Here is a 19,495-nt window from a genome sequence, read left to right as displayed (position 1 = left end):
AACATGCTTTGTCCTCTGGAAATTTCCCTAAGGAGAATCTACAAGCAATTATAATTACTTTACCTAAACCAGGCAAAACGGCGGACAGACCGCAAAATTTCAGGCCCATATCGCTATTAAACCAGGATATAAAAATATATGCCAAACTCTTGGCTCTTAGGATAGCCACAATACTCCCTTCTATAATTCATAAGGATCAGACAGGTTTTGTCCCAACTCGCCAGTCATACTTTAATACTAGAAGAATGCTGGGCATTTTCCACCAAGTCAGGCAACAAAACACCCCTCTATTGGTGCTGGCCTTGGACGCCGAGAAGGCATTCGACCGAATTAGGTGGTCGTTTGCCTTCTCGGTGCTCTCGGCGATGGGATTCAGGGGCCCTATCATGTCCGCGATTGAGGCCTTATATAGTGACCCCACAGCTAGTGTTTATGTCAATGGAGCCCTGTCAAAGATGTTTGAGCTGACCAATGGTACCAGACAGGGCTGCCCGTTGTCGCCTCTGATCTTCATCATAGCAATGGAACCACTGGCTCAGGCGATTAGATTGGATCCATCAGTCTCAGGGATTAAAATTGGAGGACAAGAGCATGTAATTTCGCTTTACGCGGATGATGTATTGCTGTCATTATCTAGCCCAGAAAAATCACTAGAAGCAGTTATGAACCAAATAGACCTATATGACAACCTTTCATATTACCACCTTAATTCCTCCAAAACACAAGCACTGCCGGTACATGTCCCAAACACTCTGATCCAATCTTTCAAAGACAAATGGGACTTTGACTGGTGCACAGACAGTATCCAATATCTAGGCACTAGCATGTCTGCATCATTGTCAAAATTGTACGACCTTAACTATGAATCTCTATTGGCAAAAGTAGGTAAAGACATAGAGGAGTTCCATAAACATGATACTTCATGGGTAGGAAGGATTGCGGCCTTTAAAATGTTCATACTTCCTCGCTTCTTGTATATATTCCGCACGGTCCCAATTTTGCTGCCAAAAAGGTTCTTCAGAGAGGTGCAACAAATACTCTCCAAATACATTTGGAGAAATAAGAGGCCGAGAATAGCAAGTAGTATAATTCAGAGACCCCGGGCAATGGGTGGTCTGGCGGTCCCAGACATGGAACGATATTATATTGCCACGTTAGTGTCCATGATTAGGAGTTGGTACAAAGAAAAGGTCGAGATTCCCTGGGTTCAAGTGGAGCAAGCGCAAGTTGCACCTTTTACCTTACCAGACTTAGTGTATCTGCCTTTTTGGGCTATTCAGACCCCTAAAAACCTAAATCCAGTAATTTTGGCATCGGTGATGGCGTGGAAACAGTTCCATAACATGAGTGAAGAGGGGTACAAGCCAAAATTATCGTCAATTCCATTCTCTCTGATCAGAGCATTACTCCCACATGCGGATCTTTCAGAATGGAAGACAGAGGTCAAAAGTAACATAGAATGGCTTTTTGAAAATGGGGTGATGAAATCTTTCCAAACTTTGCAGAACCAACTGATGATACCCAAGTCAGATTTTTTTAAATACTTACAAATTCGGCATTTGATACAATCACTAACTCCATCAAAGGTGAGATGTAATCAAGAAGGGATGTTGCACCTCTCTGGAGAATCCAAAGGAATCAAAAAGTTGTATGAAGCATTACTCCAACCAACTCAGTTCAGGAAGTCCCACCCTATGCGTAAATGGGAAAGCTCCCTGAATATCACTATAACAGAAAATGAATGGCAAAAAACAATAAAATTGATCCACTCCCACTTACATTGCTCTAGCCATGTGGAATCGGCTTTAAAAACTATTCTACAATGGTATTACACGCCTGAAAGATTATGCCACATGTATGTAGGGGTGTCGGGAGAGTGTTGGAGGGGATGTGGAGGGAGGGGTACACTTCTTCATATTCTTTGGAAATGTCCCATGATCTCTAAGTACTGGGAAGAATGTGAGGAATTGCTGAATAAGCTGCTTCAAGGGAGGCTTAAGTGGACACCACAACTTGCCCTACTTCTAATTGGAGTGACACATCTTCCGTTGGAAGATAGAAAATTGGTTGGTGTTATATGTGTTTTAGCAAAACTAATGGTACTGCAGAGATGGAAATCCCAGGAAACTCCTAGGTTAAATGATTTAATAGCAGCTATCAATACCACTGTTGCTTATGAGAAAATCATAGCTTTAGGGAATGGTTCCTTCCAAAAATTTTCAAAACAGTGGCAGTTGTGGGAAACTTCTAATTATTGTGTCAAGGGATAGGAGCTAATAGATCAAAGTTGATTGGAAATGCGCCCTCAACAAGTGGGGATATGTAGTTGTGCATAGGATTACCAATAAATGTACCTTTCGAGTAAAAGAGCACTACCATTAGTTAAAACAAATAAGATGACTCTGCAATTGTTAATTGGAGAGGTGGTTTGTTTTCAAATTCAATGGAGAAAGATGAAAACATATATGTACAAGGCTTTTGATGAAATATCAAGTATTACACAGCGGACGTTGGCACCAAACGTGGATGATGTCTAAAATATTCAATGCTTTAAGTGTAAAACTGTTATGTTTCTACAGTTAGTTGTTGTTTTTAATGACTCGACTGATAGAGAGCAGATTGTACTGCGTCTTTATTGTAATATGTAAAAATACCAATAAAAACGATTGAAACAAAAAGGTGAGTTAAATGATTTTTATTTATTTTTTAACCCCTCCAGCGCTGTTTTACTATGCATTCTGTATTCAGAATGCTATTATTTTCCCTTATAACCATGTTATAAGGGAAAATAATAATGATCGGGTCTCCATCCCGATCGTCTCCTAGCAACCATGCGTGAAAATCGCACCGCATCCGCACTTGCTTGCGATTTTCACGCAACCCCATTCATTTCTATGGGGCTTGCATTACGTGTAAAACGCACAAAGAGGAGCATGCTGCGATTTTCACGTAACGCACAAGTGATGCGTGAAAATCACCGCTCATGTGAACAGCCCTATAGAAATGAATGGGTCAGGATTCCGTGCGGATGCAATGCGTTCACCTCCTGAAACGCATCCGCGCGGAAAACTCGCTCGTGTGAAAGGGGCCTTACTGCGAGTATTAGTGCACGCGCAGATGATATGCTTTCAAAAGCAAAACAGTGATTATGCACATGTTGCTAAAATTCGTTTACCGCCTCATGCAAATTTGTTGATGCAGATTCGTAGCTTATCATTTCTGCATGCTCCTCACAAGTGTAAATTCATTCAGATGAAGGAATCGATTTGTACTAATTGATTCGCTCATCTCTAATTATGTGATAATGGGAGTAAGGCCCCATTTACATGGGCTGATACACAAGGCAGTAATCGGGAGCGGACTGTTAGTTCCTGATCTTTGCCTGCTTGTTAAAGCTGCATTTAAATGCAGCAATCATCCGCTTTGTATAGAGTTGAACGAGGGCTACCGTGATCATTCCTCCCCATAGAATTTCACTGTTTGTCTCTAGCACATCCCTTTTTACATAGAGTGAGGAGCCAGCGACAAACAAGGATTTTAGGCTTTGCATAAATGATGGATCACGAGAAAAACAAGCGCTTTACTTGTTTGCCGGTTGGTCTACGGCACCTTTACGCGTGGCAGCTAACAATGGACATATTGGTGGACTAAAAGAATATACCGTAATCTATATACATTCATTCCCTATATTGGATATATTTGGATATCTGCAGTAATATTCTACATTTGCATCCTTATAAGGAAAAATATTTGCCCCTCTTGGACAAACCTGGTTTCTTTCCATATCTTCTATTGGTGTTGTTAGATATATCAATGTGTGTGCAGTATGTCTGTCCCGAGCTGTCATTACACACAGGCTGCTCTCACTTCAAAAATCCTTTTGTTGGAAACAACTGGGGTTTTAATGGTTGATTTAGGAAGAAATTTACATTTTTGTTAAAATTATCTTAAGTGTAATCTTTCCAAACCACAGTCAGCCTGACCTCATCATATAACCTTTTCCGCATAGAGAAAAAGTGCGTGTCTGAGCTGTTAAAAGGAAATTACACACAAATCAAAGCAAAAATGAAACTTTGTGACATACTGTATGAAAGTTCTTATAAAAATTGGGGGGGAAAAGTTTTCTTTGTTTTCAGCAATGGGTTAATGATTGCCAGTCAAGGGATTTGTAGTGTCAGCTCCTTCTCATAAGACTACAGTATACTGCTTACACTATGTAAGGGTGCTTAACCTGTGATCAAAAGCTGAATCCGCAGCAGACCGTGGAACTGCAGCTAGCTATAGGGATTTCTAGAACTGTAAGGCCTCTTTCACACGGCCGTAGTGCTCCTGTGGCCGTATGTCGGGCCGCATTCGGCGGTTCCGCAATACACGGGGCACCGGCCGTGGGCATTCCACATCACGGATGCAGACCCATTGATTTGAATGGGTCCAGAACGGACAGATCACTGACCAATTCAAGTTGAACGTTGCCCGTGCATTGGGGACTGCAAATTGCGGTACCCAATGCACGGAACCAATACGTTCGTGTGAAAGAGGCCATAATACTGATGGCCTGTTTTTAATTATGCTATTAAAGGGAACCTATCATTATGAAAATGCAGTGCAGTCTGCAGGCTACATGTTATAGAGCAGGAGGAGCTGAGCAGATTGACCCTTTGACTTCAAAGCCCTGAATGAGCAGTAAAATAAATGAATGAAATACAAGTTTTACTGAATCTACAGTATTCCCATAAAACTATAAATCAATCTGCTCAGCTCCACCTGCTCTATAACATGCTGCCTGCAGATTATACAGTATTTTCATGGTGACGGGTTCCCTTTAGTATTTGATTTGTACCCAGCGATCAGCATTCTCTGACACACTGCCCCTTCCTACAGCTAATTGACAGCAATTCGGGGAGCACAGTGACATACATCTGGTTGTGGCTATGCCTGGTACTGCAGCTCACAGCAGTTTAACCCTAAGTGCAGTACCAGACACCCCCACAACAAGATGTATTGTGCTGTGCTGGCCTGCAGGGGTGACAAGGAGTTGGACTGCCACCAGTCAGGTCTTGATGGCCTATCCTATTGAAAAGCCATGAATATTTTACAGTCCCAGAAAACCCCATTAGCCAGTTCCTCACCGCCCATTTACTGCAAGCGTCCAGGCGTTCAGAGATTGCAGCTGCTGTCAGTGACATCAGGGCACCCCATAGAGAAGGCAGGGATGCTTCCTCAGTATTCCTTCCTTCTATATGGCTGTATACACAGCGCTGAACAAGCATTGTGTATGCAGCTATGGAAGCGCAAAGCCACTTCCTGTTCCGGCCCCACGACCATGTGGTTGCCTGGTCTTCCTAGACCTCGATCAGCTCTGCAATAGTGCTGTACGGCCTCTCTGGGGGCTGTATCACCCCTGTAACTGCTTGCAGCGTTTTTCTGTCCGCAATGGAGACACAATAGAACGGAATGGTGCATTTTTGAGCATTGCGTTTCGTTCAGTTCAGTTTTGTCCCCATTGACAATAAATGGGGACAAAACTGAAGCGTTTCCTTCCGCTATGACGGATCTCAATAGCGGAATTGAAAACGCAGATGTGAAAGTAGCCTGACTTTCCACTGGTAATTTGATGTAACTTTTTTGTCTTATCAGAAAACCATCTGAAACTGCAACTCATGAATCCAAGTGGAAAAGTAATGTGCCAGAGTCTTCCAAGTAATGTATTTATTATGCTACATGTAATAGATGTATAGAAATGTAGCAGAGTTAAATTAGTTATTGAACTGCTTCTTGTGTGTACCATTGTGACTCGCTAAGTTAACATAACCCCGTTGAGTTAGTTACCTGCACTCCTATGACCAACAAGAAATAATCCATTTTGAGAATACAGTGAGCTGTTCAATGACCAACTCTGCCGTGTAGCACCGCTCTTACGGTACAGCCAAAGCATATCTGGCGGCATTCCACAGCAGAAATCTGCAGAACTTACAGGTTATAACTACTAGAGAGGGGTCGTTGATCCAGGGAGATATTCTGATTGCCTGATTGGAGTCAGGAAGGAATTTTTTATTCCCCTAAAGTGAGGAAAATTGGCTTCTACCTCACAGGGTTTTTTTTGCCTTCCTCTGGGTCAACTTGCAGCATAACAGGCCGAACTGGATGGACAGATGTTTTTTTTCAGCCAACTATGTGACTATGTTACTAATTGTATGTGCCACTGCATTTAGTTTCAGGCTGCATAGAATAGCCTGAAAAAAAAGAAATTAAAGGGGTTGTATGTAGGGGTGGGCGATATGGCCTAAAATCTATATTGCGATATAATTTTAAGCATGTTATTTGGGGGGGGGGGGGGGTGTTTAAACTTTTTTTTTATTTTATTTTTTTACTTTTTATTTAATAACTATTAGCCTCCTTAAGGGCTAGAACCCTTGTCATATTCACCCTAATAGAGCTCAGAGACCATGGCAGCCAGCCTCTCATGTGCCCCCCAGCCTCTCATCCGCCCCCCCCAGCCTCTCATCCGCCCCCCCAGCCTCTTCTCCGCCCCCCCAGCCTCTCATCCGCCCCCCCAGCCTCTCATCCGCCCCCCCCCCCAGCCTCTCATCCGCCCCCCCCCAGCCTCTCATCCGCCCCCCCCCCAGCCTCTCATCCGCCCCCCCCAGCCTCTCATCCGCCCCCCCCCCCCCAGCCTCTCATCCGCCCCCCCCCCAGCCTCTCATCCGCCCCCCCCCCAGCCTCTCATCCGCCCCCCCCCCCCAGCCTCTCATCCGCCCCCCCCCCAGCCTCTCATCCGCCCCCCAGCCTCTCATCAGCCCCCCAGCCTCTGATCAGCCCCCCAGCCTCTCATGTACCCCCCAGCCTCTCCCTCTTATCAGCCCCCTCTGGTAACTCAAACCCACCCCCCCTCTCTCCCCAGTATTAATCATTGGTGGCAGTGGCCACAGGGTCCCCCTCCTCCCCCCCATCATTGGTGGCAGTGGGCAGTTCCGACCGGAGTCCCAGCATTGTAATGCTGGGGCTCCGATCGGTAACCATGCAGGCCAGGAGTCACGCTACTGAAGTCCTGGCTGCCATGGTATGTTAGTGAGCAGCATTATACTCACGTGCGCCGTGGCCGCCGAGCGCTCCTTCTTCTCATAGGTCTGTGTGGCGCATTGCTAATGCTATAAGCATTAGCAATGCGCCTCCCAGACAGAAGGAGGAGCGACCAGCGGCCACAGCGCACGTGAGTATAATGCTGCGCACTAACATACCATGGCAGCCAGGACTTCAGTAGCGTGACTCCTGGCTGCCATGGTAACCGATCGGAGCCCCAGCATTACACTGCTGGGACTCCGATCGGAACTGCCCACTGCCACCAATGCAGAGACTGAAGAACATTCCCAGCACCTGACCTCTGACAGGATGCTGTGATCCGCTCGATTAACCCCTCAACTGAGGGGTTAATTGCGGCAGATCGATGCGTGCAGTCAGGGGCCCGGGATATGGCCGGCACATGAACGCTACGTTGGTATTCAGGCATTCATTGGTGGCGCAGTGGCCACAGTCCCTCCCCTCCTCCTCCTACTCTGTTCTTATTGGTGGCCAGCGGCAGCCGCGCACAGTGGGGAGGGAGGGACTCCCTCCTTCTCCACTGTGCCGACTCAGGAGAACATGGGGCGTGCCGAGAGCGCGATCATTCACTACCGCTCCGTGGTCATATTGCGGTCCAACGATATGCACAAAATCCATATCGTGGCATAAATTTAGATCTCATATCGCCTATATCGCCCACCCCTAGTTGTATGAGTTAGGCTACTTTCACACTAGCGTTTTTACTAGATCCGGCAGGGTTCAGCAAAAACGCTTCTGAAACTGATAATACAACCATCTGCATCCGTTATGAACGGATCCGGTTGTATTATCTTTAACATTGCCAAGACGGATCCGTCATTAACTCCATTGAAAGTCAATTGAGGACGGATCTGTTTTCTATTGTGGCAGAGAAAACAGATCTGTCCCCATTAACTTGCATTGGGGGTCATGCCGGATCCGTCTTGCTCCGCATCCCAGGACGGAAAGCAAACTGCAACATGTTGCGGTTTGCTCTCCGGTATGGGAACGCAACTAAGGGCTCTTTCACACTTGCGTTGTTGTGCTCCGGCATAGAGTTCCGTCGTCGGGGCTCTATGCCGGAAGAATCCTGATCAGGATTATCCCTATGCATTCTGAATGGAGAGAAATCCGTTCAGGATGCATCAGGATGTCTTCAGTTCCGGAACGGAACGTTTTTTGGCCGGAGAAAATACCGCAGCATGCTGCGCTTTTTGCTCCGGTCAAAAATCCTGAACACTTGCCGCAAGGCCGGATCCGGAATTAATGGCCATTGAAAGGCAATAATCCGGATCCGACGTTTAGCTTTTTCTGAATGGTTACCATGGCTGCCAGGACACTAAAGTCCTGTTTGCCATGGTAAAGTGTAGTGGGGAGCGGGGGATCAGTATACTTACCGTCCGTGCGGCTCCCGGGGCGCTTCAGAGTGACATCAGGGCGCCCCACGCACATGGATGACTTGATCGCATGGATCACGTCATCCATGCGATGGGGCGCCCTGATGTCATTCTGGAGCGCCCCGGGAGCAGCACGGACTGTAAGTATACTGCTCCCCACTACTACTATGGCAACCAGGACTTTAATAGCGTCCTGGGTGCCATAGTAACATTGAACGCATTTTGAAGACTGATCCGTCTTCAAATGCTTTCAATTCACTTGCGGTGTTACGGATCCGACGGGCACTTCCGGCAAATGGAGTACACGCCGGATCCGGACAACGCAAGTGTGAAAGAGGCCTAAACGGAATGCATTCTGTTCAGTTCAGTTTTGTCCCCATTGACAATGAATGGGGACAGAACTGAAGCATTTTCTTCCGGTATTGAGCCCCTATGATGGATCTCAATAGCCGAAAACTAAAACACTAGTGTGAAAGTAGCCTTATGTAAAAAAAAAAAAATATATATATATATATATATATATATATATATATATATATATATATCATTGTAAATCTGATGGTCAGCAATATATACATAAGATAAGCAAGTTGTAGGCAAAAAAATCTCTGAAGTTTTCCTCATGAATATCTGTGCCGCCTCTTCCCCCGTCTGCTCTGCAAAGGTAGTGAATACAAGAGCTGCCCCGAGTGACATGTCTGCCTGCTGGGAGAATCTGCAGCATGTTGTATGTGTAGGACTACAAGTCCCAGCTGTATAATGACACTGCTAAGGTAGTGAATACAAGAGCTGCCCCGAGTGACATGTCTGCCTGCTGGGAGAATCTGCAGCATGTTGTATGTGTAGGACTACAAGTCCCAGCTGTATAATGACACTGCTAAGGGAGAGAATACAAGAGCTGCCCCGAGTGACATGTCTGACTGCTGGGAGACTCGGCAGCATGTTGTATGTGTAGGACTACAAGTCCCAGCTGTATAATGACACTGCTAAGGGAGTGAATACAAGAGCTGCCCTGAGTGACATGTCTACCTGCTGGGAGACTCTGCAGCATGTTGTATGTGTATGACTACAAGTCCCAGCTGTACAATGACACTGCTAAGGGAGTGGATACAAGAGCTGCCCTGAGTGACATGTCTGCCTGCTGGGAGACTCAGCAGCATGTTGTATGTGTAGGACTACAAGTCCCAGCTGTACAATGACACTGCTAAGGGAGTGGATACAAGAGCTGCCCTGAGTGACATGTCTGCCTGCTGGGATACTGTGCAGCATGTTGTATGTGTAGGACTACAAGTCCCAGCTGTATAATGACACTGCTAAGGGAGTGAATACAAGAGCTGCCCTGAGTGACATGTCTGCCTGCTGGGAGACTCTGCAGCATGTTGTATGTGTAGGACTACAAGTCCCAGCTGTATAATGACACTGCTAAGGGAGTGGATACAAGAGCTGCCCTGAGTGACATGTCTGCCTGCTGGGAGACTCTGCAGCATGTTGTATGTGTAGAACTACAAGTCCCAGCTGTATAATGACACTGCTAAGGGAGTGAATAAAAGTGCTGTCCTGAGTGACATGTCTGCCTGCTGGGAGACTCTGCAGCATGTTGTATGTGTAGGACTACAAGTCCCAGCTGTATAATGACACTGCTAAGGGAGAGAATACAAGAGCTGCCCCGAGTGACATGTCTGACTGCTGGGAGACTGTGCAGCATGTTGTATGTGTAGGACTACAAGTCCCAGCTGTATAATGACACTGCTAAGGGAGTGGATACAAGAGCTGCCCTGAGTGACATGTCTGCCTGCTGGGAGACTCTGCAGCATGTTGTATGTGTAGGACTACAAGTCCCAGCTCTATAATTACACTGCTAAGGGAGTGAATACAAGAGCTGCCCTGAGTGACATGTCTGCCTGCTGGGAGACTCTGCAGCATGTTGTATGTGTAGAACTACAAGTCCCAGCTGTATAATGACACTGCTAAGGGAGTGAATAAAAGTGCTGTCCTGAGTGACATGTCTGCCTGCTGGGAGACTCTGCAGCATGTTGTATGTGTAGGACTACAAGTCCCAGCTGTATAATGACACTGCTAAGGGAGTGAATACAAGAGCTGCCCCGAGTGACATGTCTGCCTGCTGGGAGACTCTGCAGCATGTTGTATGTGTAGGACTACAAGTCCCAGCTGTATAATGACACTGCTAAGGGAGAGAATACAAGAGCTGCCCTGAGTGACATGTCTGCCTGCTGGGAGACTCTGCAGCATGTTGTATGTGTGGGACTACAAGTCCCAGCTCTATAATTACACTGCTAAGGGAGTGAATACAAGAGCTGCCCTGAGTGACATGTCTGCCTGCTGGGAGAATCAGCAGCATGTTGTATGTGTGGGACTACAAGTCCCAGCTATGCAAGGGGGTGTGGCCAGCACAATAACGTCTTGTGCGCAGACACAGACTAGGCTTGTGAATGAGACCTCATCAGATAAGATGACACTGTGTTTCATCTGCAGTGGTGAGCAGTGTACTTACACCTCGGCCATCAGTGGGACAGCTCCTTACTATTCACTTGAACTGGAAGAAGCAGTCCCAAACAAGTGAATGAAACGGCTAAGGCTGAGTTCACACTGCAGTTATTTGGTCAGTTACATTTCGATCAGTAATTTTAGCTGGAAATAGGGCATGCAGTATTATCTTCTGTTGTACTAATTTAACCCCTTAGTGACTGTCCTGTTTTGGCCCTTTCAACATCACATTCCAAGAGCTATAACTTTTCTTTATTTTTCCATTGGTGCAGCCTTATGAGAGCTTGTTTTTTTGTGGGACAAGTTGTAGTTTTTAATGGCACCATTTTGAGGAACATATAATTTACCGGGTAACTGGGGGGATGAGGAAAAACAGCAAAAACTTAAGTGTTTATATTGACAAATTTTGCTGTGTTAATTTTATTGCATACAATTTGTTATTGCATATAATGTAGTGGGAAGCTGGAAAATTTCAAATGGGTTGGTATTTGGAAAAAAACCACAATTCCATCACAGCTTTATAGGTTTCGTTTTTACATTTATAACTAACCTGTTACCTTCATTTGTATTGTTTTTTTTGTGTTGTAATACTTAAAAAAATAAAAATGTTCACCCTGTCAAATCCGTCCTGCCGCTATTTCGCCCTGCCGCTCCGTCCCCATTGACTATAATAGGGACGGAGGCGGAGCTCTGGCGCAGCACGGCAGTGCACAGGGAAAGGCCGCCGGACTAAAAGTACTGCATGTCCGACTTTTTAGTCCGGTGGCCTCTCGCCATGCTGCGCCGGAGCTCCGCCCCGTCCCCATCATAGTCAATTGGTACGGAGCGGCGAAATAGCGGCAGGACGGATCCGACAGGGTGAACAGCCTGTCAGATCCGTCCTGCCGCTAGTGTGAAAGTAGCCTTATATACATTTTTGCATATGTTAAACGTATGACAAAAACGTGTTGTGAACCCAGCCTAATATACACAAACATGCACCGTAAATTGTGGAGCAAAGTTAGAAGTGTCTAAATATGCACCAAATCATTTTAACTTCTAACATTCTTTACACTGCAGCATTGATTTAGCTTTTGCTGTCTGCCTTTAACATTTGTGTTATATTGTTATATCGCTCTGCAGCCCCTGGCTTTTACCCTTAAATAAAAACAAGCCTTCAGTGGTGCCAGTCACTTTTACTAAGATCGTTGAAGAAGAGAAGAAGCAGGAGGCTGCCCTCATTTGGAGCCGGGAGAAACCTCTGGCTCTCATCCAGGTAAGAGAACTATTAGAAATATTTTCTCCTTGAAGCTGAGGCTATTGCATGTTTAACCCTTTTAGGCCCAGAGGGTTGTTTTTTGTTTTTTTGTGTTTTCGTTTTGTGCTCCCTGCCTTCCCAGAGCCATAAAAAAGTTTTGTCTGTTCACATAGCCATATGAGGGCTTGTTTTTTTTGCGGGACAAGTTAATATTGCATATGATGTAGTGGGAATGCGGGAAAGAAATTCCAAATGGAGTGAAATTGCAAAAAAAAAACAATTCCACCACAGTTTTACGGGTTTTTTATTTACAACCTTCGATGTACGATAAAACTGATCGGTTACTTTTATTCTACAGGTCAGTACTAATCCTCGCGATACCTTTTATATGTTGTTTTTCTAGCGTTTTGATAGTGGTAAAAAAATCTGTTTTATTTTTTTGTCGCCATATTTTGACCCCTATAACTTTTTTGTAATTATGTGTATGGAGCTGTAGGGGTGCTCATTTTTTGCGGGGCAATCTGAACTTTCCATTGATACCATTCTGGGGTGTGTATGACTTTTTATTTAATTGTTTTGTAGAAAATGAAACAACCAAAAAACGGCGAATCGGCCATTTGGACCCTTTTTTTTGTTTTGCTTTTGCCGTGTGGGGAATATATTTTTATACTATGGGCATTTTCACACATCGCGACACCCATGATGTTTTTTTTTTATTTTGAGAAAAGGGATTTTTTTGTTTTTTACACTTTTTTTTTTTATAGTTCCCATAGGGAATAGGGGATAACCATCGGGCTGCTGTGGCAGCGGTCCGATGCTTGAAGAGTAAACTGAGGGAGGAAGCTCCCTACCCCATCGGGCCGCTGCGCTGAGGCATCAGATCCACTGGATAAAAAAAAAAAAAAGTAAAAACAAAATCTTCCTATATCCGCACATATAATTGGTTAAAAATGTAAAAAAAAAAAACAATAAACATGTTTGGTATCACCGCGTCCATAGCGATCTGATCTATAAAATGATCATATACTTTTACCGCACGGTGAACGCCATATAAAAATAAAAAGTAAAACTATAATGGAATTGCAGTTTTGCCCACCGCACTTCCAACAAAATGGTATAAAAAGTGATCAAAAGATTTATATGTACCCAAAAATAGTACTACTCAAACCATCATCTCATTCCGCAAAAAGAGAGTCTCTACCTTAGACAATTGGCTAAAAAATAAAAAAGATATGGCTTTCAGAAAATGAAGACCCTAAAGCATGATTTATTTTTTTTTGTTTAAAAAAAATGCTCTTATTGTGTAAAACCAAAATATATTTACATATTAGGTATCGCCGCATCCATTGCAACCTGCTCTATAAATGTGTGATATGCGCTAACCCGTCTGGTGAACGCCATATATATATATATTTTTTTTTTAAAGTGCCAAAAAAGATTTTTTTTTATCACCTTACAACACATAATGTAATACCAAGCGATCAAAAAGTCATATGTGCCCCAAAATGGTACCAATCGAACCGTCATCTCATCCTGCAAAAAATTAGCCCCTACAGAAGACAATCGTCCAAAAAATTAAGAAAAATATGGCTTTCAGAAAATGGAGACACTAAAACATGATTTTTCTGTTTCAAAAATATTTTTATTGTATAAAATAAAATGTAAAAATGCACATATTAGGCATCACTGTGTCCACAACAAACTGCTCTATAAAAATAGCATGTGATCCAACCCGTCTGGTGAACGCCGTAAAAAAATAATGTGCCAAAAAAAGCAATTTTTCACCTTCACTTTACATCACAAAAAGTGTAATACCAATCGATCAAAAATTCATATGTGCCCCAAAATGGTACCAATCAAACCAGCATCTCTTCAAACAAAAAATGAGACTCTACCTAAGACAATCGCCCAAAAAATAAAAAAAATATAGCTTTCAGAAAATGGAAACACAAAAACATGATTTTTTTTCAATTTCTTTTTATTGTGTAAATGCAAAATAAAATAAAAAAAATAGACATATGAGGTATCGCCACGTCATTACGACCTACTCTATAAATGCTCTCAAATTATCTACTCTGTCAGGTGAACATTGTAAAAAACTAAAAATAAAGACTGTGCCAGAACAGCCATTTTTGATTACCTTGCCTTCAAAAAAGATTGTATGTATGTGTATATATATATATATATTTAGCAAAAGATTTATATACTGCAGGAATAACTCTAATATATAACAATGGCAGCACATCAGGCCAAATATCAATATGAGGACAATATAAGAATTTAAAAAAATGGCAGCACTCTCACAAAAAATTATTGAAAATAAAAACACTCTATTCACCCCTGTGGTCGCAACTAGGGATGAGCGAACTTGTGTTTCAAGTTTGGCATACAAGGTTCAGGTTCGGGTTATGTAAAAATTCCATTATGGATTTTGCTACCATGGACCATAACTAAGGGTCCATTCACACGTCCGCATGAATGGGTCCGTATCCGCACTTTTGCGGAAGGGGTGCAGACCCATTAATTTTCAATGGGGCCGCAAAAGATGCATCCGTACTTCCACAGCCCAGCCCAAAAAATTAACAGGCAAGAATAGGCATTTCTGTCATAGTGCCGGCCATGTGCGGTTCACAAAATGCGTAATGCACATGGCCGGTGTCTGTGTTTGGCGGATCCGCAATTTGCAGACCACAAAACAGTTGCAGATGTGTGAATGGACCCTTGATCCGTGTTAGCGGAATCCATAACGAAATTCTTAGATAACCTGATCCTTGTACGCCTAACTTGAAACACAAGTTCACTAAACACTAGTCGCAACGTTTTAGCTCATAGCTTGAAAAAAGACTGTGAATGAGCTGAAAACAGTGCGACCACAGGGGTGAATAAAGTGTGCGGACATTTTTATATTTATATATATACATATATATATATATATATATATATTCATTTATCAAACTGGTGTAAAGTAGAACTGATCTAGTAGATCAGATTGCACCTTTAATTTTTCACAGCTTCATTGGAAAATGAAAGGAGGAATTTGGTTGCTATGGGCAACTAACTCAGTTCTACTTTACACCAGTTTAGATAACTCTCCCCCCTGTGTACTTATATGTGTACATAGCATTGTGTGTCATCACATTGTACTAATCTGTGTGGGATAAGTGACTGCTCAATGTGCGGACTGCACACAATACTGTATTCAGAAGAGAGCACATGTAGTGAGAGCGTCAGTAATGAGATCTATATCCTGCCTATAACGCCATGGTTCTGACTGTAGATGGCTGCACTAACGTTATCAGCAGAAATATCTATTGTGTCTGCAATTAATGGACTTTCACAGAATGGAAAGTGAGAAATAGATCTGCTGATTACAGGCTGTAGCATACTGTTAGACTCACCATGTTGTGGATTGGAATGAAATCTTACAAGTTCCAGCAGCCTATATGTAAGTGGCTGAGAGCTGTACTGTGTAACAGGATGTGGGGGGGGGGCAGCAGAGCTTGTGCTGGTGCATGTGAAATCCACAGGAACGCCCACAGAGCCTGATGAGACATCCGAACAGTGAGTGAATCTCACAGAAGATCACTTCTGAGGGCATGTGAAGCAAAGCGAATACCAGTAAACAAACAAGTGCAATTTTTTTATGTGCTGCGTTATGGTAAGATATGGGGTTATTGATTTGCACAAAGGTGTCCATAGCCTTTAAAGGGGTTGTTTCACTTCAGCAAGTGGCATTTATCATATAGACAAAGTTAATACAAGGCACTTACTAATATATTGTTATTATCCATATTGCCTCTTTTGCTGGCATTTTTCCATCGCATTATACGCTGCTCGTATCTAGGTGTTAGGACCACCCTGCAATCCAGCAGCAGTGGCCATGGTTGTACACTATAGGAAAAGGTGCCGGCCTCTTCAGTGGCCGGAACCACGGGAGTGCACATAGGCTGGTGTGCAAGCACGACCACCGCTGCTGGATTGCTGGGTGGTTGTAACCCCTGGAAACAAGCCGTGTATAATGCAATGGAAAAATGAATCCAGCCAGCAAAGGAGGCGATATGGACAATCACATGACATTAGTAAGTGCATTGTATTAACTTTGTCTACATGATAAATGCAATTTGCTTAAGTGAGACAACCCTTTTTTGAGAATGCCTGTCTATAAATGACAAAACAACAACATTTTGTTCTATGTTTCTTAGATTGAAGAACGTGCGATTCAGGATCTGCTGGTACATTACCAAGCAATAGACAACCCAGAAGAATATATAACAGTTGAGCGATCAGCACAAGAGCCCATGGCAACACCAATGTGGAACAAGCATTGACTATGACATGGTTATTTTCTGAATCCTATAAACGTGCACACATTGATGTAATGTTTGGGCAGTGTGTTTGCAGTTAATAAAGGCCCACGCATGTTTTGTAGATTTTGGTCTGGATTTGCTAATCAGGGTTGAATGGACTAATTTCAACTTGTATGCCATATACACATTACTTATGGACTTTTCATGTTCTCAGTTTTGACAAATTTAATAATTATTGTCTAATATAGAATATTTAATATGGTAGTTGTGTATTCTGTTACAGTGTAATGAGTTTCTGTTGCAAATAAAAGTGTGCAATTATAGTTTTCAGATATTTTTTTTTCCAGTTTACAGTGTGTGATTGCAAGAACTCTGTATTTCTGGTTATCCCTTAAAGGGTATGAACATGGAAAAGTGTTTTTTTTTTTTACATATTTAATAAGTTTGAGACTGCAATCTCCATCAATTATTTTCTAAACCCACTGATTATGTAGTTTACAGCCTTCTCCCAGATTCAGACTTTTCCCGTGTGATCACTTGCCTCAAAGTAATACATGCTGTATATGAGATCTGTGTGTCCAGGATGCTGATGCCTTCACTAGCTCTCATGTACTAGCACAGCTTAATTTCTGTAATGCTTTTCCTTTATAGAGACACTTAAAGGACATCTGTCAGAAGATTTGTACCTATGAAGCTGACTGACCTGTTGCATGTGCACTTGGCAGCTGCAGGCATCTGTGTTGGTCCTATGTTCATATGTGCCCGCGCTGCTGAGAAAAATTAAGTTTTAATATATGCAGATGAGCCTCTATGAGCAACGGAGGCGTTCTGTTACACCTCTAGAGGCTCTTCTTTCTCTGCAACTGTTGCTTCCTCTGCACTCTTGATTGACAGGCATTATGATGTTTTCACTGCCTGGCCCTGTCAATTAAAGGGGAGAGGGTACGGCAGTTGCAGAGAGCTGAGCTTCTAGAAGTACAGTAACTACAAAGCCCCCGTGCGATCAGCTGTGTTTCTGACCGTAGTGCCGCTTAGCACTGTAGCAGTAGGTCTTGTCCTGCACTTACTTTGGGGAACCCGTGGAGAGCATAGAAGCAGGTTAATACCTCCTCTGCCTTTTCCTCATATAGTTGCATAGCGCTCAATAAGCGATATACAGTAGATATAGGTAGTGGCGGGTGTCTCAAGGGCAGAGTGGAGCTGCAGGGTCTTAGCAGACCCGGATCCGCTCTGCCTTGTAGAAATCACCCACAGGGAGCTGTTTCCCCCTTATAACTGGGACTCCTTTGGATCTCCCACTTACTGTAAAAATAGAGTAAAATACAAAAAGCAGTGTCAGTGGCCCCAAGAGGTATTTTAATGACCTTTAATATATAAAAAAAATAAGTTAAAAAATTAATCCTAAAAATATAATGCAAAAAATATATATAAAAACGCCAACCAGAACTGTCACCATTATCACCCAGTTCACCTGCAACTATGCATATTATATATCAAAATGACTGACACAAAATAGAGAACTCATTTTAATGTATTTTGGGGTCTGTATATTTAACGTAAATGTGGAGTTATCGTTTGGGGAACAAAGTGACTTTTAAAAAATGTTTTGCACAGTTTTCCTCAAGTAAAACTAAAAAAGAAAATGTTTAAAAAAGTATATTAAAAAGCCCTAGGTGTCACGTCAAAATAGTTGCATAAATTATTTTGGCAGTCTAAAAATTAAGTTGCAAACACTAAATCGCCATGTTTGCTAAATCACAAAGAAACTTCTGTTCATTAAGGCCGTTTCTAGCCTGGTCGTTAAAGGGTTAACCAATAAGCCCTTTCCCTGCTAGTAAGTGTTTTGTGGTCCATAAATCTCGGATCCACAAAACACTGATCCCTGCCGAGTGCATGCCACTATTTATTTTTTAACTTCTGTAGAAATGTCCTATCCTTGTCTGCAAAACGGACATGTTCTATTTTTTTTGCGACCCGCGGAGTGGACGTGCGGATGCAGGCTGTGTGCTCTCCTCATTTTTTGTGGCCTCATTTAAATGAATGGATCCGCTTCTGATACGCAAAAAATGTGTATCAGATGCAGACCGAAATTACAGCCATGTGCATGAGCCCTAATGGAAAGCGCTTACTGGTTATCGCAGGACCTATAACTGGAGGCGGGGGAGCAGGAGGCAGTGATAACCAATGAGTGCTGTCCTCTGTAGTGAGGGAAAGTGCTCATTTGTCAATAGGAGGCAGGATGGCAGGAAATGTTGTAACTTAATCCCACAATAATAATGCACAATTTTCGGGGCCAAATACTGGAAAAAGTGTTCATAGGAACGTTCATTCCTGACAACTGGCCCATATAATTGCACCACCAATCAATCATTAAACAAGCACTTGTTTGTCAGGTGATTTGCATCTTTCATCAGAATGAAAAATGTACAAATATTGGCAGCACATGTGTAATCAAGGATGTGCTGCTGATAACGAGGTGGTAGCGATCATTGCTCCCCACGAGCAACAAACAACTTTTTTTTCTTTTTTCTTTTTTTTTTTGCGGCCCCTTAAAATAGCAGTGTGACAATAATGCAGCTCCCAGACCAAGAAAGGTTGTGCACCCCTGCTTTAAACAGTCCCTGTGCATCTCCTCTCATTTCTCATGGACACTGATGTTGCCTGTGTGGGACTCCTCCCTTCCTGAACATCGAATGAAATCATACATTTATTGGTACGGTAGTTAACTAAAAATAACTCTAAGGCATGATTAAAACCTAAAGAAGTGGATATTTTCTCAGCTTCCCACTTCACAAACAGTCACACCTGCACTAGACCCTCAAGAGTGAGGCAATGCTGAAAGACTAAATACATGGACTAGTGTGGGACATGGTTTGATTGTTTGCGAACGTTTGTGTGGCCATTTGGAGAAGTGTCCTCCGCTGTTGGCCTTGGATCATAGGTTAACAGGTTTTATTTTTAACTCCCAATAC

General features: G+C 43.2%; 1 protein-coding gene across 1 annotated transcript in view; it reads left to right on the top strand.

Moving 5' to 3' along the window:
* IBTK (inhibitor of Bruton tyrosine kinase) overlaps positions 1 to 16,845 on the top strand; it is a 134,052-nt gene extending 117,207 nt beyond the window's left edge. The window contains exons 27-29 of the mRNA XM_040428692.1: positions 5,638 to 5,700; positions 12,102 to 12,234; positions 16,419 to 16,845. Coding sequence (XP_040284626.1) covers positions 5,638 to 5,700; positions 12,102 to 12,234; positions 16,419 to 16,544 — 322 coding nt within the window. The 3' untranslated portion in view covers positions 16,545 to 16,845. The remainder of the gene's footprint in view (positions 1 to 5,637; positions 5,701 to 12,101; positions 12,235 to 16,418) is intronic.
* Positions 16,846 to 19,495: the final 2,650 nt, after the last annotated feature.

The sequence above is a fragment of the Bufo bufo genome, chromosome 4 (assembly GCF_905171765.1).
Source record: "Bufo bufo chromosome 4, aBufBuf1.1, whole genome shotgun sequence".
Lineage (NCBI taxonomy): Eukaryota > Metazoa > Chordata > Amphibia > Anura > Bufonidae > Bufo > Bufo bufo.
Note: the sequence above shows the minus strand (reverse complement) of the source record. Positions and strands in the feature narration are given on the sequence as shown.